The sequence below is a fragment of the Rhinolophus hipposideros genome (genome assembly GCF_964194185.1).
Source record: "Rhinolophus hipposideros genome assembly, chromosome: X".
Classification (NCBI taxonomy): Eukaryota; Metazoa; Chordata; class Mammalia; order Chiroptera; family Rhinolophidae; genus Rhinolophus; species Rhinolophus hipposideros.
The window spans coordinates 6,022,495-6,049,867 of record NC_138046.1 but is presented as its reverse complement, the minus strand read 5'-3'; the positions used below and the strand labels follow the sequence as shown (position 1 = coordinate 6,049,867).

Sequence of the window (27,373 nt, the reverse complement as noted above, 5' to 3'; positions counted from 1 at the left end):
TGAGCAAATGGTCATATTACCAGCTGGAGGTAATGAGGCAACACATTTAGTCAATATATAATCATATGGAACTCATTATATGTCAGCCATGGTTCTAGGCATTAGAGACATAGTATGAATTCTAGGCATAGATGCAAGTCTCTGACTTTATGGAATGCCAAAGCCTACCTCATACTCTCTATGTCCAAAATTGAAATTTTACTTTTCTTATCACAGGCAGAGATGATCACACAGGTTTTAGGCTTTTCCACCTCCAGTCCATTGTCTACTTGATGGTACTTCTGCCTGGAATATCCTTCATCATCTCTGCCTTTAGAGCTCAGCTCAATGTCCCCTGCTTATAAGGAAGGCCTTCTTTGACCTCCAGAAAAGATCAGGCTCCACATCACAGGCTCTCATGAGTTCCTGTACTTACCCTTCACAGCACTCCTCCTAGTTAGTGATGATACATTCATCTGTGATTATGTGATTCAGGTCTAGACTGACTGTGCTCTGGGAGGACAGGGGTTTTTCTGAATGTGTTCACTGCAATAGCCTCGCCATCTAAAGAAGCACTTGGCATCTAACCCTTGTACCACCTCAGTGGCCTACCTTTCTGAGTTGGTCATGGATGTGTTCCTCTATCACTGCCTTGGCCACACTACTTGTATTGTATCTTTCCTCCACTCAACTACACGAATAGAGACTGTTGAAACCCCTCGTCCCACCCCAGATCACCAGAGCCTAGTCAGTGACTTTCCTGCACTCAGTTTCCCAGGAGCCTCAGACCTGGGAAAGGTGGTGAGCTAGAAAGGTCATGTGAGTCCTAGTCTCTGGGAAGAAGGTCTGCCCTGGTGGCATGACACCCTGGCATTGGGTTCACCAACCAGGCACCTCCCATCTTCAACATCGGCTCTCTTCTGGTTGGGCCCCAGGGTCCATCCTTGCATCCACACCTGTGAGAAAACCAGCCTCTCCTGGCCCAGGTGTCCACCTTCACACCCACCAAGTGAACTTCCAACCGCAAGTCCATCCAATATCTTCCTGTCTCTGATTGCCAGGTTCTATAGATCTGCACTGTCCAATATAATATGGCAGCCACTAGCCACATGGGGCTCTTTAAATGGATTAACATTAAGTAAAATTTAAAATGCAGTTCCTCAGTTGCACTAGCCACATTTCAAGTGTTCAGTAGCCACATTTCCATCATCACAGAAAGTTCTGTTGGACAGCACTGCTGTAGACTATTGAATAAAATAATAACATACACCTTAAAGTTCCAGGTCCTTGTTAAATTGTTTCTAGCCAGAATGCATAGTTATTTCTTCTGAACCTCATAAGATAGGGTCTGTTCTCCTATTTAATACTGACTTCATAATTCTTCTTCTTCCAGATGGTTTTTATGTATCTTCTTCCCCCTCAGACTGAAGAACCCTCCTTGCTTCCTCATCTTTGCATCTCACCAGTGCCTAGCACAGCACCACACACACAGCAAACACACTGGAAATGTGATTTAACTCAAATTGAAGGGGTGAGGCTGGAACAGACCGGGCATGAGTCAGGGACTTAGTTACTAGCTTTGGACACGGCCACCTGAAGGGAATGTCAGGTCACAACCATTGTACCAAGTGTTTCCCTGGAATCACACAGCCCTACTAGGTAAGTGACAGTGGCCAAGAATGAAGTTAGCAAGTTACTTTGACCTGCTTTTCTTCTTTCCCTCTTCTCCTTTCTCCCTGCCTGTCCACACTGCTTAGCAGACCAGAGAAGTTGCCTGGGAGTAAAGCAGAAGCTTCAAGGACCTCTGTGCACATGAGAGCCAGACGACACATTGCGAAGACCTCTCCCACCCCAGACACCTCTGCTGATAGGCATGCACAGGGCAGTGAATGATGAGTTGCATATGACCAGGTCTGGCATTAGTGGCAAAAGTCATTCTTGGCTGTTTTACAGGAGGGCACTGTGATTACTTCCAGTGCTGTTTAAATGAAGAGATGCCAGGTAGGTTCCATTCCCATCTATCATTGCTTATTTCTGAGCCTTTGTTAGGGAAGCAGCCAAAGACGAACCCTCTGGAGTGAACTTGGCTTTGTAGGCCGTATTTGCAGGGCCATAGTGCCTGTAAGTCCCCTGATGCCTTTTATCATGTCTATCTGGTACAGCAGGGTGGCGCAGCAGGGTTCCGCAGCCCTTTCCCTTCAACTGCAGCCATTTGTCCTCACCCTTCTGTTTCCCAGCCATCTAGAATGTTTTCTCTAGCGCTTCCTTCCCAGACAGGGTCAGGAAGGCAACTTGTCCACATGGCTGTCAGGACCTTGCTCCCCTCTCCTCCACCGTGGGCCTAGTCAAATGGCTTACATTTCCTCTGAGGCTTGAGATCTCTATTCACTGGGGGAGGCTCCAGGTTGGCAGGTAGCTTGGGCAGGGGGCTGGCGATGCTTCCTGAGTTCATTGGGATGTAGTCATCACAGTTGCATTGGGGTCTGAGACCAGAGGCGCCGGTCCAGGGGCTCATGGGCACGTAGCTGTCTTCGGCACTGGATGAGGCTGTAGGGTACATTGGGGAGAACCTGCATGGCTGCAAGAGAACAGGTACAGGTTGGGAACCACAGAACAGTCATGGAAACTGTTCCCAGTGGACAGCCTGAGCTCAACATAGGATTTCCGTTGCAAATTATCCAAGAGTAACTCTGAACTTCCTTAGGAAAGTCAGACAAGTCTCTTACTAAAGCTTTGCCTCTGGACTTATTGTGTGAGGTAGGTGATGAATCTCCTCGAACTGATGCTGGAAGACAGAAGGTTATGAACTGATGCAAATGCTTTATACACAAAGTGATGCCTTAAGTAGCTACCCTGTCGGGCAAGTGTCTGTACCATTAGAAGTGGCAGAACACTTAATTCCAGTAGTTCCCAGACAAGTTCAGCCTTTAAGGGGAGACTGAAGAGTCCTGAGAAATTCCGAGTGCCGAGTCTCTAAAGACTTACAGGGAACATATGTAGGTCAGACTATTTTTGGTAAAAAATTGAGGCTTAGAAGCTGAAGTGCCAAACTCACCAAATTTAAACTAAGCCGCTTGTCTTGGTGTCTTAAGGATTGGCCTTCTACATCAGCTGCAAGAAACAAGGTGGGGTGGTGAGAAGTGCAGGACAACATCAATTTAAAGTAGGGTCCAAATCCCTATGCACATCAGGGCCCTGTGTTCCGCTCCAGAGGCAGAGAAGCCTAACAGTTTCTATACGCAAGGCTTGCTATTAAGTCTAGTTGGGCGGTCAGAACACATTCCCCAACAGATGGAAATCAGACCCAACTCTGAAGAAGTTTCTGTATAATAGCTTTAGTTCTCTCTGTGAAATAGGAAGACCTAGAGCAAGTAATTAACAAATGCTTGTTGCATTTATGACATGAATTTTCTGAGCTGAGAGATGGCGGAGACAGAGCTAGAGATTTGATGACAGGAGAGGCGTGATATTCCTTGTGATCAGCAGGAGAGTGGCGGGAACAGAGAAGTGATAGTGTTGCCGAGCAGCACTGAGGGCTTGTTCGACATCTGTGACCATGAACTGGTGACCCTGATTTTCCGCAGCAATAGTTAGCTACTTAGGTACAGACATGGAGAGGAAAGGTGAATTAATACAGGATTAGAAACTTGTAAGATGGATGTGAAATATAAAACAATGTGACATAAACATTTAGAATAATTGTTGCGTTGAAAGAGATGTCCAGAAGGCAGCAAGATATATGGGCCTGGACTTGAATGAGATATCATGTTTGGGAATTAGCAGCTTAGAGATGGCAGTCAAAACCGTAGGAGAAGATAAGATTAGGTTGCAAGTGTTGAGAGAATCTGAAGTCTAAAACCCTAGAGAATCCCAATATTCAAAGAGCAGTTGAGGGGCATGATGCCATGAAGCCTTAGGAAGGAGAGAATGGCCAACGATGGTGAGTGCTGCTAAGAAGTCCAGCAAGTGCTCTTAGCACATGGGGACCAGACAAAAGTGCCCCCCAAGAACTTGGAGGTGTGAAAGGTCAGGTTGCCTCTGAGAAATAAACTGAAGAGTCAACATCATCTTTTTAAATTTATTTTTTATTCAATTTATTGGGGTGACAATGGTTAGTAAAGTTACATAGATTTCAGGTGTATAATTCTGTATTACATCATCTATAAATCCCATTGTGTGTTCACCACCCAGAGTCAGTTCTCCTTCCATCACCATATATTTGACCTCCTTTACCTTCTTCTACCACCCCCGTCCCGCCTTACCCTCTGGTAACCACTAAACTATTGTCTGTGTCTAGGAGTTTTTGTTTGTCTTGTTCCTTAGCTGCTTTCAGTTTTATATACCACATATGGGTGAAGTCTTATGGGTCTCAACTTTTTTTGGCTACATCATCTTAAAGTGAGAGAATAACTCCCAGCTCAGAAATATATGTTTCTATGTCTTCAAGGCTGTAGAAGTACTGGTTAAAAGCTGCTCTGGAGTAATATTGTCTAGTTTAAAATCCCTGCTCCACCACTTATTAGCTGTGTGACACTGGACAAGTTACTTACACTCTCTGGGTCTCAATTTCCTAATCTATAAAATAAGACCAATAACAGCATCTATTCCATAGGAGTGCTGCAAAGATTAGAAGTGTTAGTGCATGTGAAGGACAGTAAAGTGCCTGGAACACAAAATACTTACTAAATCCTAGAAAGTATTTGATGTTGTTAATAAAGAATGCAGGAAATGCATCTGTGAACACAGGCCCCTAACTGCCTTTCCATTACCAGATCCCCACTGATGTCACCAAATAACACCAAGACAGAGAAAAACCTGCATCAACATCCGATAGTTTAAGGACTTTAGGATAGAGTGAAGATGGGAACAGACTAAAGGAAGGGACCAAGAATTGATTGACATCTACACTCCTGGAAGCACACACCTGGAAAATGAGTCTCTGCTAGAATCTCTCTCTGCTTGATTTCCTGCTACCTCACTGATCGCTTGTTTAGAGTTTCTTTTGCTGGTTCCTCCTCTTGTCCACAATTTCTACATGTTATAGGGCTCCAGGCTCAGTCAGTCCTTGGTTCTTTTCTATTGTCTGTATTCACTCTTTTGGTGATCTCATTTAATCCCTTAAATTTACTACCTATACGCTGACAACTCCCAAATTCATAATCCCAGGCCTCTCTCACTGACCTTCAGACTCACATTTCTATTTATTTACTTGATATTTCCACTAGGACATCTAGCAGGCACTTCAACATATCCAAACTCAACATATCCCAAAACAACTCCCTGACCTCCACCCACTGTCCAACTTGTTCCCATCTCAGTTCCTCAGGCCAAACACCAGGAAGTCAACACTGACTCCATTCTTTCTCTACTGCACATCCCATGAGTGAGGTTGTATCTTCAAGATATATTGAGCATCCAACCACATTTCACAAGTTCAAAAGCTACTATCCTAGTCCCAGTTACCATGACAGTTTGCCTGGATTACTACACTCATCTTCTAACTGGTTTTCCTGCTTCTCCACTTGCTTCCCTTCAGTCTATTCTTAACACAGCAGTGACCCTGTCACAGAAATCAAGACCTATATAAATGGAAGGATATTTCCTGTTCATGAATTGGAAAACTCAACACTGTAAGGGTATCAAATCCTCACAAACTATTCTATAGATATGACGCAATCCTCCTTGATAATGAACCTTGACCCCAGCACCTCCTCACACAGCATCAATTGCAGGCGGACCTCAATGGGGAAAGCAGAACAACCACTTTGACGTGTTCCCTCTGCTTTATCAGATCCACTTTTGCATTAAGACTCATGTTCATATTCTATTATTCCACTGGTTTTATTCATTTCACTCTCCAGTATCTGCTTGCCTACGCTTTCAGTTTTCCCTTTTTGTCCACTGTTCACGTTAGCACATTATGACCCTTTGTGTAATCGGCATATACTCATTTCATTGAGGTTTTCAGAAGGAAGTAACGTGTAATGGTCACATTACTAGGGACATTGGGGGAGGTCTCTGCCAGTGACTCAGTTCCTCAGTCAGAATAAGAAATTTAGACAATTTGAAATGAGTTTGCATTCTTTAAACTTCTAAAATTCCTTTAAAATGTGGCATTATATGTAGCAGTGTAGGAGTGATTGTATTTGGATGAAGAGAGAGGGAGAAAGAGAGGCAAGGAGGGAGGGAGAGAAAGAATCCCATGAGAATAAAGGGCTTTACAGAAAAAGCCAAAAAAAAAAAAAAAAAAAAAAAAAAGGAGGTTGGGCTCCAGGAGGGTATCCAAGCTGATAGTGCTGGGTTAACATTATATTGATGGTGACATTTCTGTAAAAGCCACGTCACTAGTGTGTAGCCAGTTAGAATTTGGAAAACGCATGTCAGGTGGGATGATGAATAAGGCTGATGGGATTATTGAAAGTAGAAGAAAAGAGCTATGGTCAATATACTGTCTCTGGGCTCACTGTGCATGTGAGAGGTAAAGAATAGAATAGAGTAGAGCTGACGCCAAAAGACATCACTTTCTGCACCAAGTGGGTCCCCTGGTGACTCCAGACAAACACCAGGAGCTTAGTCTCAGGGGGGAGCCCATCACATGGGCAGGGGCAAGGCTAAGGGACCAGGGCTCTGACTTCCTTCAACATCTACTGGGACCCAAGGAGTTAAGAGGAGTCAGGCTTCTCTCTGTACCTGATTATCAGCATCCAACACTTACCTTTCCAGGTTCTCATGGTATCTAAACCAGAGAGAGAGATTCTTCTTGGTGCCACAGTGCATTCTGGCTTCTTGATGCTGCTGTGCCCGCTCCACGGGAACCGTTCCTCTTGGCGCCGTTCAGAGAGATGAATTGGCTTAGGGGGACGGGGAGGTGGCGTGATGGATATAATGTCTAGTTCTTTTGCCCTACAGGGCAGGGAACCTTGTTTTTTATCTACCTGAATGGTGGAATTTAAGGAAGTTTCCAGCAGTGGTGAAGAAAAGTGGTTCCTGGACGGCCCATTGATATCTCTATTCCAGATCAGGGCAGCCTGAGGCCTTGTGGAAGGTACCTCCTGAGACCCATTCCCATGGGGGCACGGGTGGACCAAGTTACTGGAGGGCAGCTGCTGCAGGCAGTCAACAAAAACGTCATCAGATGAAGTCTGTTCCAATGAACGCTCTGAGTTTGACCAGCTATCACATCTGGTGGGTAGACTGAGGGAAGAAAAGCATGTAAATTTGACTGAAATGTAGCAGGTCCCTGGCAGCTGTAGTAGGTACCACAGCGACACTACTGATACACCCTTGGCAGAAGTCTGAAGAAGAAAACCATCCACCCACCACAGAACCCACACTGGCCTCATTCCTCAAATGTCACCTTTTATTTTACTTGTATAGCCATCACATTCCCTCTACTACCCTCCATCACACCAACCCCTGGATGCAGGAAAAAGTGGTTTGTTGATTTTTTTTCACCCTCTCAGTGTCAACTGCATATGAAAATACAAAGTTAGAAATGAAAACCGCAATGCTGAAATACATGAGTCATTTTGTTTAGTGCATGCTTCATCCTTCATAGTGGTTGACAGTGAGTGATCCATCCCGCCTGTCAGCAGCAGGAAGAGAAGGTGAAAGCAGACACACCCACTAGAAGATGCTACAGCTAAACAGACTAATTTGGCCGGGCACACTGAGCACATCTCAGTGGCAGACCCTGAACGAAGAGGCAGTGTGGGCTCTGCAGAAGAGACTGTGCTAGAAGGCCTGGCTCAGAGAGTCCAGAGCATAAGCATACCTGGCATGGTGCAGTCTTCCACTCTCACAGTTGGACAGAATCAGATAATCAGGAAGGAAGAGAAACTCTGACTCACTTCTGGTTTCCTCAGTGGCTACGGTATTAGTACTTGGGTCATCTTTTGGCAAGGAGGAGCTGACAGCATGGGCGGTGTGAAGGGAGCTGGCAGGGGATGGCTGGAGGGAGGAGGGCGTGTGAGAGAGGCTCTCCACGGAATCTGCTGGACAAATCATTTCCCAGGTTAGCGTTTAAGAATGGCTATAACAGTCACTCACAATTTCTCAAACAGCATCTAAAGAAGCCAAATAGAAGATGCAAATCACAGCCGGTGTTTGTACTGATGGAGGAGACCATTTCCCCAAGCTATAAACAATGTCTGGGAAAAAAGGCCAATGTTCCAAGAGTGAAGTGTTGAATCAATTAAGAGTAAAAAAAAAAAACCCAAGCATTCTTGGCATAAAAATCTCCTATTAGATAGTCTATACACAGCTCCTTTATGGCCCTCAGCCGCAGCTCATCATCACTGTTTATTCACTCAACAAATATACACATATATACATATATTTATGCATATCCAATACATATATATATACTTACATATGCATTTCTGCATATATGCATATACAGATATTTATCTCCATATAGAATACCTATTTTGTACCTATTATGAGCCTGGAAGTGTTCTAACTCTGTCCATACAGCCGAGACAAGCAATGACCTTACTGCAGTTTACAGTCTATCAGAGGAGACAGACAAGTAACACATAAATAAAGAATACTGTTAATGATTGACTGCTAATGACTTATAAGGAAGAGGAAGGAAAAATGGGGGTGTTGTGATGGCTGGTAAAGCCCACATTTCTCGAAGAGCTCAACATTCAGAAATTCCCAATGAAAAGCCTGCTTTAATTTCCCTTTGAACCAAGTTGGCAGGAGTTCAGAATTCTGGAGTCAGAGTGGCCCAGAACTGCCTGGATTCAAGTTCAAGCTCTACTATCTAGCTCTCGTGACCTTGGGCAAGTTACCTTCCTGCTCCAAGTTTTCTTCTCTGTCCAGTGGAGATGCTAATAGTACGTATCCCACAGAACTGGTCTGCAGCTAATACAGGGCGGGCGTGGGGGGGGATTAACAGAGCTCCTGGCCAGAGTATGTACAATGTGTTGACTACCTATGGCTTCTGGAGTCAGAACCAAACACTACATGTGATAAGCCACAAGAAAGCCCTTTGGGTGTGGTTCTCAGATGAAGAAGACTCTACCCTTACATCCTCCTAAAAACTAAGGGGAGATACAGGGAATTAAAGAGGTCATAGTGGGTTTGTGGCTTCCTCCAAATTCATGCCAGAGCTTTCTGTCTTCTGCCTGATGCCTTACTCACTCCTGCTCCTCTTTGAAAATTGGCAAATGTGCTATGTATCCATGTTTTAGGGTAACTCCTGGATGAGGAAATAAACAGAGGAAACATATGACACACATCTAGTCTGGGCTGAAGTTAGGGACTAAGGTGGTGAAGAGTGAACAGCAAGGCTGGAGGAGTTGGCCAGGGAGCCTCTCTGCTTGTTTGCAGCGTCAGATCCAGCCAGTGTGCATTCACTGCAGCTTTGCTAACAATAAGCTTCATCTGTTGTAGCAAACGCTCTCAGGTGATTGTCCTGGAGAGATGCAAGTCTGACTGTCTGTCGCCACCTAGTGTTCAATTAGGGTATTGCAGTGGTCGATGATAAGCATACATAACGGTGGGAATGTTGAAGCAACTGTTGGCCACAGGATTTTCGAGTAAATTTTGTCTACTAGGCTAAGAGGCTAAAAGAAATCAGGTGGAAAGTTCCATGGTTTGAGGATCAGGACATGGTGCTCAACAACAACAACAACAACAACAAACATGAAGAGGAGTGAATTGTAATCCTAGGTGCATTACACCTGGAATATTACCCAGAAAGGGCAGTGTGTGTGCCTGTGAGAGAGAGAGACAGAGAGACAGAGAGACAGAGAGAAAGAGAAAGAGACAGAGAGACAGAGAGAGAGACAGAGAGAAAAACAAAGAGCCTCATGGGTCATTTGCTCCCACTGCCCAGAAATAGCCCAGAGCAAACTTGGAGCTAACTTCCCTTGCAGAGACCTTGAGTCAATTGGAGATATGAGGAATTCTTCCCTGCTTACGATAAATAGCCAAGTTCTGTCTTTCTACCATCTAGTCCTAAGCAACGCAATAGGTAACAGAAAAGCTGGAGTCCCACGAATTTTTGAAAGATGGTGATATTTAATATTTCTAAAGCATCACCATCATTGACAGCAGCCTGGGGAATAACAGAGCCCTACAGGACATCCTCACCCACGTTTGACATGTCACTGAATGTGTTCTCTGTGGCTGATGAGAGCAAAGGCATGGAGAGGCTTCAAAGCCATTGAAGTTGCCTGCAATGCTCAGTGTGTAGTACATTTGGACCTGAAGCCTAAAACCAGGTGAAAGGGAGCCATTTTCTGCTACTGTACGTGGTGGGTGGGAACAGTTCTGACATGCCTGCCAAAGCACTGTCAAAGGAAGTGGGCTTGGCACCTTGAACGGTTTTCCCATAGTAGCTCTCCAGTGCATGTGCGGTGTGTCCCACCCCTTTAGCACACAGGAACCCAACTCTGCTCTCACCTGCACCGTCCTCCAGGTTGCCAAGATTGCAGACCTGACTGATGCTGTGTACCCACACGTGCATTTCTTCCTCGGTCTTGGCCACCAGATAGAATGTACGAGAAGTCGTCTTAACAATAAACACGAAATTATTCTGAAATTCCTTTCGAACAAATCCAGGGCCTGCATGTTTCCACACTGCACACTCGCTGAGGTCTATCACGCGGATGGGCTTGCTCGAGTGTTTGTTCCTGTAGTACTCCAAAACGTCAGGGTTGCCGCTCAGGCGGCCCCGCCGGAGGACAAACCAGCGCTTCCGCCAAGCCTGCAGAGACGCAATTCAACAAGGAGTCACTGGACCAATTGCTCTTCTCCGAGTCTGCCAAGAACGTATTTCATGACAAGGACAGCAAAATGAAGTAAATCAGCCATTCTAATAATGAAATGCAAAGTCCACCCAGCTTTGGATTAAAGGAATAGTGCACCATCTTCAAGTCTGCTTTATTCAATGATTATAGGATGGGTCATTATTGGGAAATGTTGTAATGTGATTCACACCCACACGTCAAAGGATCAGAATTATACAATCATCATAATCAATGCTACAAAGGCATATGATACCAAGGTGTTTATAATCAGGTTTTAAAAAAAAGAAATCTTAGTAATGAAGATCGAAAAGGAAGGTGTCTTAATTAACTACTATCTATTTCAATCCCAAAGCCAAAATCCTACATTAAAATCACATGCAAATCATGAGTACCTGCCAGTATCATCCAACATTGTCATTTAACTCTTAGAGAATTGCTCAACAAGAAAAGAAAAAAATCACATACATTGAAGAGGAGAGACAATTACCATTATGTGTGCTGGATATGACTGTCTTTCTATGTATAACACTCCCAAGGATGATTAAAATACAAGTAGAATTCTAAGAGAATTAAGTAACACGTGGCTAGTTACATTTCTTCTGTGAGAAAACCATTTTCTAAGTGTTTTTCCATAACACATGTAATCTCCAAACTATCTCAAAGGAGACATAACCCCCCCCCCGGCAATTACAAGGATTGCATTGAATCTATAGATTGCTTTGTGTAGTATGGACATTTTTACTATGTTATTTCTTCCTACCTGTGAGCAGGATATATGCTTCCATTTATTTGTATCTTCTTCAATTTCTTTCCTCAACGTCTTATAATTTTCCAAGTAGAGGTCTTTTAGAGAGGTAATATTTTTATGTCCATATTATATATGAAAAATTGAGAAATTAACTAATGTGCCCAAGGTCACACAACTAAGCTGCTATAGTAGGAATGGATTTGAACTCAAGTGAGGGTGAAAGGATCAATAATGAATGTGAAGAAAGAGAGGTGGGGAGTGTAGCCAATTCTTTCGTGATGCCTGACTGTAAGGGTAGAGCTCTGGGGTCAAGGGATTCTATTTTAAAGATGGAAGACACATGCATTCATCCCTGAAATCACAGAGTTTCTCAACCACGGATTGAGATATGCTACAGGGTATCTGAAAATTGGTGTGTTTTGCTTGTCAAAAAAGGCTAGAGGTGGGGCAGGAGTTGTCTGTCAAAGCTATCAGTGCCCTGTTGAGAAACACTACAACAACAGAAAGGAACTTTCCTTAGTACAATATGAATCTTAGAAAGAGCCAAGTCCTGAGGTAAGGCAATCGGGCAAAACTTAGTCAATGCTCAAAAAAATAGAGAATGATGCTCCAAAGAAACCAGCACTGAGATAATGGCAAGCCACTTTGCATGTCACTGGAGCTACTGAGGACTTACACCTCCTTGGCTTCCCCACTCGCCCTTGACCTAGAATGTTTTCTGCACACAGTACCAAGAAGACATGCAAATACCAATGGATACACGGATAGCTACCTTTCAGGGTATGAGGCCTGGAGAAAGAGGTTGACCACAGGAGAGAGGAAAGAGGTTGCCATTGACCACAGAAGTCCTCAGTGTCTCTAAACTTCCTGTCTCCTGGAGCCAGGGAGAAAGAAGTGAAGGCTGTCCTCAAGTTCCCTATCTTCTTATGTTTAGGTGCCTTTTGCTCAGTGCATGCCACCAGGCCAGCCCGCTTGGCTGGCACATCCTTGCTTTCTGCTGGAGAGAACTGAGCACAGACAAGTAACAGGCTGACAGGCTGACAGCAGAGCTTCTTCCATCAGAGATGCTTGATGTTGCAGTTGGCAAATGCAAGGGGAGAGATTTATAGCTCTGTGGTTGCTCTCCTGTGCAGTGGCATGTGTTACAGCAGGAAGTGTGGGGTTCTGCCACGGGGTATGGTGACCACTGGGACAGGAAGTCTTTTGTATCTCTAGCTTCATTTACGCCTGACACATTTATAAGCCCACCGGCTTTGACCAAGAGGACAGGGGTAAAGAAAAAGCCACCGTTTGGAGTGTTCTTAGCTCTCTCCCTGCCCAGGGAACCAGAGATCTGAACACGAGATCTGAGGCAGCAGAGAATCTGATGAAGCACCAAAGAGAGGAAGGCCAGTCTTTACAAAGGACCTGCAAGGGTGCCTCGGAATCAAAAGTCCTTCTGAGCCTGTGGCAGGGAGCACTTGCTCCGTGTTGGGTTGGGACAGGGAGGGGGATATGGTGCCTGGGAGGGTGATCCCTGGCTTCGTACTGCCTTTACAGTGTAAAGTTCTGAGGAGATGTTTGACCACTCAGAAGGGGGACAAAGCAGTGTGATTAAGTTCTTGTTATTAAGACAGGAGAAATAACAGCACGTTTGTATGTCCACGGGAATCATCTAGGAGGGAGAGAAAAATTAATGATTCAATAAATTCCTGTTGCACAAACATGATATTTAATGGAGTGGAGCCACTAAACAGGAGGAAAGGAGCTCAAGGGTCGCTGTGGGGTTTGGAGCAAGGGAGGTGGGAAACTTGGGCTTCTGGCAGCGACTGAGGCAAACAGGAAAGTAAGGCCTGGTTCCGGTGTTCCCTGCGATGATGTAGGCCCAGGGAAAGGGGTGAGAGAATGCCATATATGCCTGCTAAGGAAAGCTTTCATGGGGAGCCTGGGGGTACTCCAGACTTTCCAAAGGCCACTTTGGTAGGGAAATGTGAAAAGAAGGGGGTTAGAAATACGAAATGGGTATATTTAATGCAGAGTAATGACTTTGCTAGTAGAGTTGTCAACCAGGAATGGTGGGAGTGCAAAGGGGAGAATGACATGGACAAGTTTGGGTTTCATTCACTCATTTGACAATTATCTGTTGACGGGCTGGAAATTGGAAATGAACAAGCAACAGGCCCTGTCACTCACAGTCTTGTGGGCAGCAGGGGAAGTGGGCAGATGGATAAACAGACAATTGCACTAAGTGAGATAAGTGCTATGATAAGGGAAAGCCAAAATGCCATGGTAACACACAAGAAAGACATTACTATCAGATTGGTGGGTCTAGAGAAGCTTCCAGAAGGAAATAATGGCTAAGCTGAGACTGAAGAGGGATAGAGGAAGCAGCATGTGTCAGAGCAGCTACTTCAGCCAAGCTGGAAGGCAGGCATGGAGCAGAAAGGAAAAAGAACAGTCACCCCGTAGCTTGAATAAGATGTATCATGCTAAATTGGGCAAACTCACCAGCGTGCCCTCCCTCAGGTTTTAAAATCTCTACCTAACGGTTGTAAGTATGCAAAAGCAGAAATGATGTGTTCTTAGAGCTGTTTGCTAAGCAGGTGGAACCGGAGGCCATGTCCAGTCCTGTCCCATCAGGCTTAGAGGCTTCTAGAAGTGGGAGACATGTGACAAAGACCCCTGCAAAGAAGTCAGCCGGCACCAAGGTGAAGTTCTTTACAAGAAAACAGTGCCATAAGGAAGTTGTCAAATATGAAGGGTCACATCAAAAGAACTCAGGAGCCAACCCGAAGAAGCTCCCACCGGCCAAAGACAGAACAATTTAAGCTTTAATAAATATAATAATTTCAGTGGCTTGAAATCCATCAAATGTGTTTAAATCCATGAATTCTTATGATATTAAAAAAGAAAAAAAAATTTGTCATCTTCAGAGGGTATGAGGGAAGCACTTCATTGTCTTGCAACTGGTAAGTAAGGGGAAAGAATGAAGCATTATCCTGCCTTTCCTAGATAGGAAGATGAAGGGAAACGCCTTTTTATAAATGTATTCTGACTAATAAAGGAAAACAAATGATAGAATCAGAGTACCACCATTTTGCTACCCCAGTGAATTAGTAGATATAAGTATTAAGTATCAACAGTTGCCAACTCAGGAAGGGAAACAAGCAGACACTCTACCTTCAATAGGCTGGCATGAGGCAAAAGCCAGATTGGGGGAAATTCCGCAGGTCAAAGGCCCAGGTTCTTCAATGGATAAATGATAAGAAAAGGAAAGAACAGAGGGGGGAATCTATGGATTAAACGACATTTAAAAGATGTGTCAAAAATTTCTCAATGTGCTAGACTAAGTTCTAATGTCCAGGGGATGCTCGTGTGAGTGATCAAAACATAAAAAATGCAAAGAGATTTCTATACACATCAAGATAGTAGTTACCTATGGAGACAAGGAGGGGGTTGTGATGGAGACGGGGCACGTGGAGAGCCTTCAGAAGGAGTAGGTGGCAAAGTGATTTTTCAACTGGTTGGTGGTAACCAGGGAGCTCACCTAACAGTAATTCATTGAGTCATATTTTTAAAATGTGCTTTGCTGTGTTTGTGTTTTCTTTTATGACAATTCCTGCAGATAGGACATATTTATGAATTAACTCAATAAACAGTTACTGAGTGCCTACTAGGTGCCAGGCGCTGTTCATAAAAAGGAAGAAGGGGGCTTGCTGGTCTGTCAGGGAATTGGAAAGCTCACAGAGGATGTGACGACCTGACCGCTGCCATCTCCTCTGTCTGGGGAGATGGTCACATTTTACAAGTGCTAAATTCTAGCACTTGTAATTGCTGGCTGCCATGGCCCCACTGGACTCCACCTTCTCCTCTCGGACCTCGTCTACTGCGCAGCCTTGGGAAACCAAGATGGGAAAGGGCGAGGTTAACAGTTCAGGAAAGACGGTGAACATGATTATGTCCTGGGCCAAAAAGATCTAAAAAGCAGAATCACTGTACAAAGAAGTAGCCACAATTATGACTCACAGAAATGGAGTACAAAAAAGGGGCACCGAATTGAAAGTCAGGAGACCTGCATTTGAACGCTTATTCTCCTTTAGACTTCCTGGGTGGCCTTGAGCAGTTAACTGCTGTGAACCTCAGTCCCGCCATCTGTAAATGAAGATAATAAACCTTGTCCTGCCTCCCTTATGGTGTAATTGCAGTGAACCAATGAGACAGGGATAGCAAAACATTATCAAGTTGGTAGTAACTTATAAAATGACAAAGGGATTGTTGATCCCTAGGGCACAAGGCACCACTTGCCCTGGGAAAATTGCTTCTCCCCTTCTGCAGCCCACACCCCCACTGTACACTGATGGGTTCTGAGGGCTTTTCCAGCTCTGATCATCAAAAGATCCATTTCCCATCAGCCTTTCCTGCTGCAGCCACCAAGCTGAGTCATTACCACCCTACCAGTATCATCTCCAACAACAAAAACCTGCAACATCCTGTAGCCTTGTGGAAAAGTGTTTGTGCTCATTTCTAGAATCTGAACTCCTCCAAGGAAGGTGTATCTAGATCATAGGCCTACTCATTTTCACGGAATTGTTAGAGGAATAATTGAATCTACTCCTTCTGAGAGTAAGCGCTGTGTTGTTCGCTTCTTAAACAAATCCAACTTGTAGATTTCAGTTTACAAATACCTCCTAGTTTTTTCTTGATCGAGAGTGACCCACCAGTTTGAACAAAGGTGTAAGTGCTGTGCAGGTGTGGAAAATTGCTACCACTGTAATATCTAGAGAAGAGAGACTGAGACTTGGACCTGAACTTCCCTATTATGGGTTGAAATGTGTCCCTCCCTAAACCTATATACTGAAATCCAACCCCCAATACCTCAGAATGTGACTGTATTTTGAGATAGGGTCATTATCAAGTTAAAATGAGATCATTACAGTGGGCCCTAATCCAATATGACTGGTGGCCTTGTAAAAAGGAAAACTTTGGACACAGACATGCATAGAGGAAGACATTGTGAAGAGACAGAGGGAGAAGATAGCCATCAACAAGCCAAGGAGAGTATCCCAGAACAGATCCTCCCCCAGAGCCCTTAGAAGGAACCAACCCTGCGGACACATTGATCTTGAACTTCCAACCTCTGGAAACGTGAGACAATAAACTTCTATTGTTTAGGCCACCTAGTTTGTGATACTTTGTTACAGCAGCCCCAGCAATCTAATACATTCTCCAACCTTTATTATGCATTTAAATCACCTGGGAGAACTTCCACTTCTGGCCACATTGCTGTACCTGTCACCAAGCTTGTGCCCTACCCATAAAACCAACTAGAAAACTAGACCAATATATATGAAACAACTGCTTTCAGATATTGGACGACAGTCAGTGCCAGGGCTGTGGTCGGCATGAAAAGAGAAACAAAAGAGGCGAGCCCTATGACCATCCTGGCTTTCAGTCTATAGCCACATTTCAAGACTACAGTGCAGGGAGAGGGTCCCAAATAGAGCACTGCAATCTTGCAGAGTTGAGAAGACAGAGGTCAGAATTCTGGATAGATGAGGTGGCTGAAATTTGTAGAGCAAAGCACCAGAGATGACGGAGCTACGTAAAGAAAGAGCTCCGGAAATCTGCATAGGAATCCCCTGAGGCTTTGGCTGAAAACTAAGGTGCACTTGTGTAGGGTGAAACCCCATGAAGGGGATCCAAAAACAACTACTGGGGAGACTCACAAACTGAATAACTGCTGGAGCTCACACAGGCCTGGGAGATATCTGAGTTCTGACCAGCTAGCACGGAGGAAACTTTGACATTCAGTAGAGACTCTAGAAAGGCCATATCTTAGAGTTAGGAGTAGGCCAAACTAGCCCTAGAGTTTGGGCTACTCTAGACTTACCCTAAGAAAGCTTAAAAAGAAGCCTAGGAAAGATCAAGCTGATGATCTTAAAGTCACTAAAGTTCAACCCTTTTAAAGGAAGACAACAAAATCCCGACATACAACATAATATTTACAATGTAAAGCATCCAAAAATATTACTAAAATGTAACGAGGCAGGAAAAACGTGGCTCATAATCAGGAGAAAAAAAGTCAGTCAATAGAGACCTAAAAATGACAGCGATAATGGAATAACCAGACAAGAATTTTAAAACAGCTATTATAATGTTTGAGATTTAAAGGGAAACACGTACGCAATGAAGAAATAAATGGAAGATCTAGAAAAGAACAAAATGGAACTTGTGGGAATAAAAATACAATATCTGAAATGAAAAAACAAACTGGATGGGTATAACAACCTATTAGACACCGAGAAAGGGATCAGTGAACCTGAAGCATAGAAAGAAACGGCGAGGGGAGAAATGAACAAATTACCCAGGGAGCTGCTAAAAATGCACATTCCTGAACCTCACCTCCAGAGAGCCTAATTCACCAGGCCTGGTTTGGGGCCCTGGAATGTGCATTTTAACATGCATCTCTGCAGACTGTCTGCATAATGGAAGCCCCATTTCCAACAGTAACTGGCCAAGGATGAGAGGAAATGAAGTGGAATACATCTCTGTTTAAACCAGTCTCAAGGTGCACCATTTCAGCAGTGAATTCCTAACCTTTGATGCGTTGTGAATCCCTCAGAGAACATGATGAAATACATACACCTTCATACATGCACCACACACACACACACACACACACACACACACACCGTTCCAGACTGCCTTCCCTTATTAAACTACACACACTCTCCCTTAATACACACTCATCCAGTCCATTTCCCTTAACTACTGTCTACTATGATGATGATTTACAAAATCATGTTTCCAACCCAGATCTTTCCCAGGAACTCCAGACACATAACCAACCATCTCACATCTCCACCTAAATCTAAGTGGTCTCTCAAACTTAAGATGCCCAAAACTAAACTTGATTTTATGCCCCTCAAACCTACTCCTCTTCAAGCCTTCCAACAGTACCTCAGTAAATGGTGCCACCATCCATCCATTTCCTAAATCCAAACCTTGGAGTGATCCTTGCTTCCACTCTCCACATCCAAACCATTAGCAAGTACTGTTGACTCTACTTTCAAAGCATTCCAAATCAAGAGACTTCTCTCCATGCACCCTCGTCAACAACGCTAGTCCAAGTCACCATTGTCTCTCCCTTGGGTGACCGAAACAGCTTCTCATCTTCCCACATCCATAAATGCTTTCTCAACAGAGAAGTCAATGACCTTTGAAAAGTGTACGTCATATCATGTTGCTCCTTTGATTAGCACCTTCCAAAGGCTTCCTAATGCCTTAACGATATAAAATCCAACCTCGTTAATCTGGCCTAGAAAGGGCCATATGAACAGGCCTTGGCCATCTCTCCCACTTCATCGAGACCCTTCTCTTGCTCTTTCACACTGGTCTTCTGCGGTTCCTGAACATGTAACATCACATTTCCACTTTGGGGCCTTTAACCTACTTGTTCCTTCTTCTTGGTGTATTCTTTCACTGCTTTATTCTCTGAGCCTCGTGGTTCCTGGCACAAAATAGTTGCTCAATAAATACTTGTTCAATCAATGAATTCCACACGTGATTCCATAGCATCATAGATCTAGGTTTAAAACACTATTCTTGAGAAACATAACTAGTTTTGCAGGTTTATAACAAACTTAATCACCAGGATTTACTCATCACTTTTTTATGCTCTAGGAGCTGGGAATGTGAAGGTGAACCAGATAGACACAGCCTCTAAGCTGGACCTCAGGCAGTCAGGCAAGGTTTGGTACCAGACTTTCACCTCAAACACAGCAAATGCTCTACTCAGACACTGTAGCATGTTGTTCAGGATTAAACGGGGGTGTGAGAGTGATCAGCTAAGCACACCTAAGTTGAACTTTTATCAGTTAAGAAGACAGGCTATCAAAGCAGAAGTTTACAACGGACAAAACTTAGGAATTTGAGCACTTTATTCCTGCACTCAATTCTACTTGCATAGTAAAATAAACCTGGCTAAGTTATAGCAATGGCCTTTTTTTTTTTTAATTCTTGGGCTCCAGAATTCACTCCAATAAAATTGAAGTGGCCTGTCTGGATTGTATCCATTGTCTAAAGACACTGAAATGAACTGAGAAACATCCTGAAAGTCTCTGAGGCTGTAAAGAGACACCTCTGATTTAAACTGCTTTTCTGGCAAGAGTGATTACTGTCCCTTTGTTTCAGCGGAATTGGCCCCCTGCCCCCTCTGCAGTGGTGAAATCCCAAAGCTATGAAATCATTTCCTTCGCATGTGCACAGGATGGGTCAGCAACCTGCCTTCATAGCCAGGCTTCCCAACTCAGGCTGAGGGAACAAAACCTGCACCTAGCTGCATTTGGAGCTCTTGATTTTGATCCTTCAATACTGCTGTCATTTCAGCAATGGCAGTTTTTGACTTCACCTGCCAAAAGGAACTGTGTGGGCCTCCTCCTCTCCTGACGTATGGATGTGCTCCATACTCTCCCAGCCAAGAGTGTCCAGAGCTGCAGGATTTGGTGCTGAGAGTCTGACTGTTCTGATTGCTTACAGGTGTTGGTCTTCTTCAGCACTGCTCTTTCAGTGGCCTAATTGATCAGGCTGTGGGAGATGCCTCCGATTAGAGGACAACAAGGAGGAAAAAAAATATTTCTAAGAACCTATGGTCAGCAAGGCCTGGATCGATTGTGAAAAGCTTTCCAATTGTATGTGAATGGCTCGATAGAGAATTTCTCACTATTACCTACAAAGAGAGGTACAAAGTTGGAAGTGGAAGTAGTTTGTGGAGCATCTGAAGTTACAGTCAGAATAAAGGAACTCAAGAAACCAAGACACGGCCAATGACAACTCTGGGCCTTTAGCCTTTGCTGACCTAGCCTGCATGCTCTGTAATGGCAGGCACGTGACCTGTCTTGGTCCTGGGTCTTCCAGCATCTTTAACAGTCTTGGTGTGCAATACATACCCAATGTACTGTTGTGGACCAAATAATAGACTGAACTGGTGTGGCTATAGCAGCTTAACAGGAGGAATCCTTGTGTCAGAAGAGATCTGTGTATTGATTACAGGGTGGTCACATGAGTCTATGTGTGAAATGAAATGACGCTGACCATTCATACACACGCATGCACAAGTGTGTGTATGACAGATGAAACCTGCCACAGTTCTTGGATGGTACCAATATCATTTGCTGCTTGTAAGGCTAGACTGGAGTTGTACAAGATACTGACACTTGGGGGAACTGAGGAAAGGACCAGAAGCTTCCTGTACCTTTATTTACAACCACCTGGGGATCTAATTCAGTTTCTAAGTAAGATTACAAAAAGATAGTCCAAAGGAAGTCCCAAAAAAGTACAGAAAAAGGAAATCTACAACAGGTGGAACAAATAAAAAGCACAAAATAAGGTGCTTGTTTTTAATCCAAATGCATCAATAATTATATTAAATGGAAATTGACTCAATGCTCTACCGTGTTTCCCCGAAAATAAGACCAGGTCTTATATTAATTTTTGCTCCAAAAGATGCATTAGGTCTTATGTTCAGGGGATGTCATCCTGAAAAAAATTATGCTAGGGCTTATTTTCTGGTTAGGTCTTGTTTTCAGGGAAACATCGTAGTCAAAACATATTTATTGAATGGGATGTGTGCAGTGGATACAGAAATGAATATGACATCTCATGGACCAAGTGCTATGACAGAATGTGCCACATGTATGGATTTGTTACTGCCAGGAAGGCTGGAATGGCAGAGGGCAAAGCTAGAGAGGTGGCAGCAGCCAGATGGTGGAAGACATGGTGGGGGTAGAATTGATAGTAGTGGCTCACCAATTGCATGTGGGGTGTGAGGGAGAAGGAGGGGTCCAGGCTGAATCAGAGGCTCCGGTTTGCGACTGGATAGATACTATTATTGTGTAAGGTGTTATCACCCCCTGCATGCAACAAAGGCAAATGAGCTTTCACTGATGGCATTTCTTTTTCTTACAAGTTTATCAACGTACATTAATAATCTTGTGAAATAGTCGAGGCAGCTAATTTTCCAGAAAAAGAAGCTGGTCCTCAGAGAGATGAAGTGCCTTGTTCATTGTTCCAAATCTCATGATTCCCCTCGCGGTGTTCAAGAACACTGTTTAATTTAGATTAGAAATTGAATTTAACTGTAATTAAGAAATTGAATTAACGTTAGTTGAAATTAAAGGAGAGAAAACAGGGTCGCAGTAGCAAAAGGGTATATATGCCTGTTCAAGTTGGTTGGTGACCCAGTAAGATACCTTAAAACTTTATCAGGAAGGTTTTCAAGCTGGTTGCTCCTGCCACTCCTGCAGTTTACTGGGAGGTATTTGGGAGGAAACAGATTGACAGAGCATATTACCCTCAAAGTCACATCCAGGTTAGAGCACTTTCAGCAAAGACTGTTCTAGCACTAGGAACTGACAAAGCTGTTTCTCCTGATTTAGTTCTGTATTCCAAAGTGGAACATTTCTGTCCCTTCACATACAAATATTCTTCTCTGGAGTCCAGAAGACACAGAGGGAAAAAAACGAAAGAGGAATAAGACTTGCTCTTGTGTGATTTATTGACTTTTCATTTCCTTTGACATCCTTCCTCATCCCTGTTCCTCCATGAACAGGTTTCCCCCTCTGTGTTTTTCTTGCTGTTGTGTTGCTATTGACATACATTTAGTAAATGCTAGTTAGTGTTTAGAGAACCTAACAACTCAACCACTGACTGCATTTGTAAGGCCCCTAGGAATCTTGGATGTAGTCCCAGAACATGAGATGAAAGAAAGCATTTGGTAACAACTGGGGAGATTTGGGGTAACTTCCCAAGACCTGCTCCTCTAAGCCTCGCTCCCATTCTCTTCCCAGTGGTTTCACCTTGAAAACTCTCAGGAAGTTGGGGGTGTGTTTATGTGTTGCAAAAGGTGAGTATCATCGAAGAAACAGAATTCTGGTTAATGTTCTATTTTCTGTTGTGCTTTACTCAAGAGGGTCCTTTCTCTCCACCTTCTATTTCCTTGCCAAGGGGGACCACAAAAGCTATGGGACCCAAGGGCAGCGGGTCGGGAATTTCCAGGAGCAGGTTATACGGCTCCTCTCTGTCTTGGCTCAGTGCCACTAGCCCTGGGATTGCTGGTGACCCTTCAGCCTGATGGCTTGTAACCTTCTGCTCGCTGCCAGATAGAGCTGGGACTTGTCCCAGGCATGGAATAACTTCCTGTGATTGTCCTAGAGATGGCCTGGCCCACAGGATCTGCTTCCATGGCTTGTCAACAGAGACAGAAAAATCTAAGCGATGTGGTGGGCCTTGAAAGGAGGAATCCTGAGGAGGAAGGTTCAGCAGAGATAAGTGTGCCACACTACATGACATGGACTTGACCTTCCCCATGTATTGTCAACCTAAGTACCACTGAATGCCCTGACTAGTTTCTCATTATTCCTTGTGAGGCAGCATCTTAGAGGTCATTAAGACCCTCTAATGAAATTTACAGGTACTACAAACCTGGGAAAGTCACCGACATATTAGGTACCAGGCTCAGAATGCAAAATGGTGGGTTGGAACAATGGGCTAAAACCAACTCAGGAATAAACAGTCATTTTAAACTCCAGTAAGCTCTGTGATAAAGAGTTGGGGGTTGGATGGAAACACAAAGGAGGTAATCAAGTTTGGGGGAAGGTTCAGGGAAGGTACAACATGGAGGAAGTGAAAACTGAGCTGAGCTCAGGAGACCAAAATGGTTGAAGGGAGGCTCTTGTAAGCAGGGTACTTGCAAAGGCATGAACACAGGAGAATAAGCTTTTAAAAATTACCCTCACGCCAAAGTGTTGGGTACAAATAGTGGTGATGGTTACACAGCATCGTCAATGTATTTAATGCCCCTGAACTGTACATTTACAAATGATTAAAATGGTTAACATTATATTACATATATTTTACTATAATAAAAAATATTTAGATGCTTGACCACTGCACTGTACACCTGAAGTTGAATAATATTGTATGTCAACTATAACTTTAGATAGATAGATAGATAGATAGATAGATAGATAGATAGATAGATAGATACACACACATACATACACATCTGGTCACAGGATAGAGTGCAACATAAGGAATAGAGTCAGTGGAACTGTAACAGCTGTATACGATGTCACAGGGGCAATAGATTGGGGGAGGGGGTTATCACTTTGGTGAAGGGTGAAATGTCTAACTATTACATTGTTTTGTACATCTGAAACTAATAATAATAATAAAAAACATATTACCCTCACACCATGGATGTCCTCTAGGGGACATCCCCCAATGCTCAAATTGAGTAAGTTACACAGGTGTGAGGGCTCCTAGGACTGTCTCCAAAGGAGTCCATTAACAATGAGAAGTAACAGACCTGAAATAACACAGATCCTTTAAAATAGACAACAGCAACAATAATAGTTAATACGCATGTCCCAGGAACTGTTCTAATTGCTTTGAATGGATTAAATTAAATCATTTAACCTGCACACGGACCTTATGAGATGTACGTTCCTTATGCCATTTGATACATATGAGAAAACGGGTGCAGAGAGGTTAAACAACTTTCATAAGTACATGAACTGATACGTGGCAGACGTGGGCTTTGAGCTCAGATCAGCTACTTCAGGAGCCTGGGTGTTAACCACGTGATGTAGTGAGACTAGAAGCTGCTATCCACTGATGACAACTATATAGGTCAAAGAAGTTAGAGCATCCGAAGAGTCAGGCAGGAAGAAAGGAATGTAGCGAATCAACTTGGAGACTGTATTTGGGTTACAAAGTCTAGGAAAGGAGAAAATACGGCACCATTTTATAAAAATGAGCTCACAGTCTAACAAGAGGGCTTCCTGTACTTTTTCTTAAAAATACATGAATTCGGAAAGCGTTTGGAAAACCTGGTCTCTTATGTTAGTTATCAGATATAAGATATCTGAAGTTTAATACTAAGGAAAATCTTTCTAAAATGTCCCAACAATGTCTGGTGCCTAGAGGGAGCTCAGTAAATCTTGTTGAATGAATTAATGAATCTCAATCTCATTCCACATATAATCAAATTAAATTCTGACTGGATTAAAGAGACATTTAAATAAAGAAATTATAACAGTGCTGAAAAAATAGAGGTGGACATTTACCTAAACTGGCACCTGGAAAGGCTTTCTAAAAAACACGACACTACAGCCAGAAACTATAAATAGAAACAGTGCCATATATGAATTCCTAAAAAGCAGAGGTGTCTATGCTTGAAACACCTGTGTTACGCGTGAGCCTGAGATGTCAGAGGATGGGAGGGAAGAAAAGAAAGGAAAGTGAGCAGGAGGAGTGAGCTGTCCTCAAAGGGGTCCCTTTGGATGGTGGCGGCACCTCAGGGTTGGTGAAACATCAAGCAGTCAGCTACAGACCCAAAGGGATTTTTTACGAGGTGGTTCAGCAGCCCTAAATACTCTTCTGGCTGGAGGAGGCTGCCAAAACCACCTCCCAGCCCCTGGCCAGCATAACTGTCAATCAAGAGAAGCTACTCCACCCAGAAGACCACAGGGCACCTGTGTTTATTTAAGCTCCTGTCTCAGCATAGATGAAGCTAAGATTCTAGAGGGTACCTGCCTGCAGACTTATCCTCAGATACATACCTGCAGAGGAAAAGAATGTTCTCGGTTTCCACTTGGTTCCCTTACTTGCTGGGTTCAAAGCATACACATCTGCTAAAGGGTAGAACCCTTTATTGTTTACAGTTCAAGGCAAACTGCCTCGGCCTCCTCACTGCTGACCCCAATGCCGACCACTCCTTTCCCCCAGGAACACTCAGATGCAATGACACTAACCAGGCTCACTTTCAATTCAACACGTGAGCACTCAGCTCAGATGGGCCCTCAGTGCACACTCTCTCCCTTTCCTAAGCACTACTGCACACCTCTTCTCGCCTGAAACCTCCATCCTCTTCCCCTCACCGTGCCTTTCCGCTCACGACTCCTGAGAGTCCAGAAGGCAGGATTAGCCCAGGCCACTGTCCTCTCCTTTCCAAGCTAAGCGTTTTTCCCTGGAAGCCTTCAGACATCTTTCTCCTATTTTGTTAAAACTGTGCATGAGAAAATGAGATGTATAACTGATCTAGGATCTTTCCATGACTTGGTTGGATTTTCCTTCTCCATTTTGTATTTTTTTTCCATTCTTTTTGATGAGTTTCACAGAGAATTATTCAAACAAGTACTCAGAACTGTGTTACTTTCTTTTCTGCCATATTTCTCAGAAACTTCTTTGAAAGCTCGGGCAGTTAACATAAGCCAAAGTAAAAGAGTATCTTGTTTAAATTTGTATTTGTCTGATGACTAATGAGGTTGGGTATTATTTCTTATGTGTTTTGTCCCTTTGTAGATGTTATTCTGTAAACTGCTGTTCATACGCTTTGCCCATTTTTTAATTGGGTGCTGATCTTTTTTTAATGATTGATTAAGAAGTATTCACAGAAGTGAAGGATATGAACTCTTTGCTTGCCACATATTTGTGATTGATGCAAAATAATTCACATTTGTCATTTGACTTATAAGTTGATATTGTTTTTGAAGTACCTAATGCCTAAAATAGTGCTTCACATATGGGAAATGCTCACTAAATATTTGTTGAAGGGTTGAATGAATGAATGAATGAGCAAGTGTTTTATTTTCATATGGCAAAAAAGCTGTCTTTTTCTTTAGTTTTTCCCTCTGCTATCCTGTTTAGAAAGGTTTTCCCCACCCCAAGATCAGATCGAGACTCTACAACATTCTCTTCTAGAAATTATATTTCATTTCCTTACATTTAAATACAACACATCTGGAATTAGTTTCTCATGTCTATATTAAGTGAGATTGATCTGTAGTTTTATTTTTTGTATTGTAATCTCCTTGCCTGACTTGGTATCAGGGTTATTGAAAAAGTTTGCCTAAATAGTTTAAAGTATGAGTTATCTGCTCTTTAAAGTTCATAAGATCTCAAATATAAAAACTTTCTAAGTCAAGCATCTGTCTTGGAGGTAATTATCTGACAATACATTTCATTTCTTTCATATTTACTTTATAATATTGATCAGGATAACATTTTAGGGTATAACACTTTGAAGAGTGTACTTCTTGGCAAGGTAATATTAGAATTCTCATTTGGTGTCAAAATTTGGGTGGGGTCAAATTACCAAACTTCAGTTTAATTTCTAATTATGCCGTTTTCTTGGCCAAAGACCCCAAACCACGGGTTTCTTCTTAGCACTGAAAGCCACAATGCAACAGACTTGCTTCTTGTGAAATAGGAACTAGTGGTGATGAGCTGAAGCAACTACCGAAAAGGAGGCTGGGAGGGACTACAAAGCAGCCCATTAGGTGACCTAACTGGCACGTCGCTGCTGCCACCTTTCAGAAGTAACAGCAAGGCATTCATCCGGGTGTAAAAGCAAGGAAAATTCTTATCTGTAAAGAAGGCAAAATAAGCTGAGTTAGCTGAATAGAAAGTCTCTAGTAAAAGCCTTTGCTAAGTAATGGGAATACAGCTATAAGTAAATCAAACAACTAATCACACCATGGTATGGTAGATATAAGAGAGGCAAGGCCAGGGCCTGAGAAAGAGGATGGGAAGGTCCTCACCTACCCACTTGGCAGGTCAGTGGGACGGACATATGAGGCTCTACTTGGACGGAAAGACAGTGCATTTTCAGGTACCGGGCACCAACCCGAAAGGGAAGGAACCCAGACTTTGATGTCCCTCACTCCAAGCCGTGCGGAGATGACACTGAGCAAGTCCTCTGCGGCCCCTGTGCTCACGGGCTCACAGTGCAGGGAGGGAGACAGACAACTAAACAGACGGGGTGCTCTGCAAGGGAAGGAAACTGACTTTGATCCCTGTTTCCATTCTAACACCCCACCCTTAGTTACTGAGACAGCAGATG

The 27,373-nt window shown here is 43.5% G+C and overlaps 1 protein-coding gene across 1 annotated transcript in view; it reads right to left on the bottom strand.

Annotated features, from left to right (window-relative positions):
* The window catches only part of GAB3 (GRB2 associated binding protein 3), a 68,802-nt gene that overhangs the window by 14,090 nt on the left and 27,339 nt on the right, over window positions 1-27,373 (bottom strand). The window contains exons 2-6 of the mRNA XM_081043174.1: window positions 10,396-10,699; window positions 7,754-7,973; window positions 6,695-7,173; window positions 3,035-3,090; window positions 2,338-2,557 (exon numbers count right to left, since the gene is read on the bottom strand). Of these exons, the coding sequence (XP_080899300.1) occupies window positions 2,338-2,557; window positions 3,035-3,090; window positions 6,695-7,173; window positions 7,754-7,973; window positions 10,396-10,699 (1,279 nt within the window). The remainder of the gene's footprint in view (window positions 1-2,337; window positions 2,558-3,034; window positions 3,091-6,694; window positions 7,174-7,753; window positions 7,974-10,395; window positions 10,700-27,373) is intronic.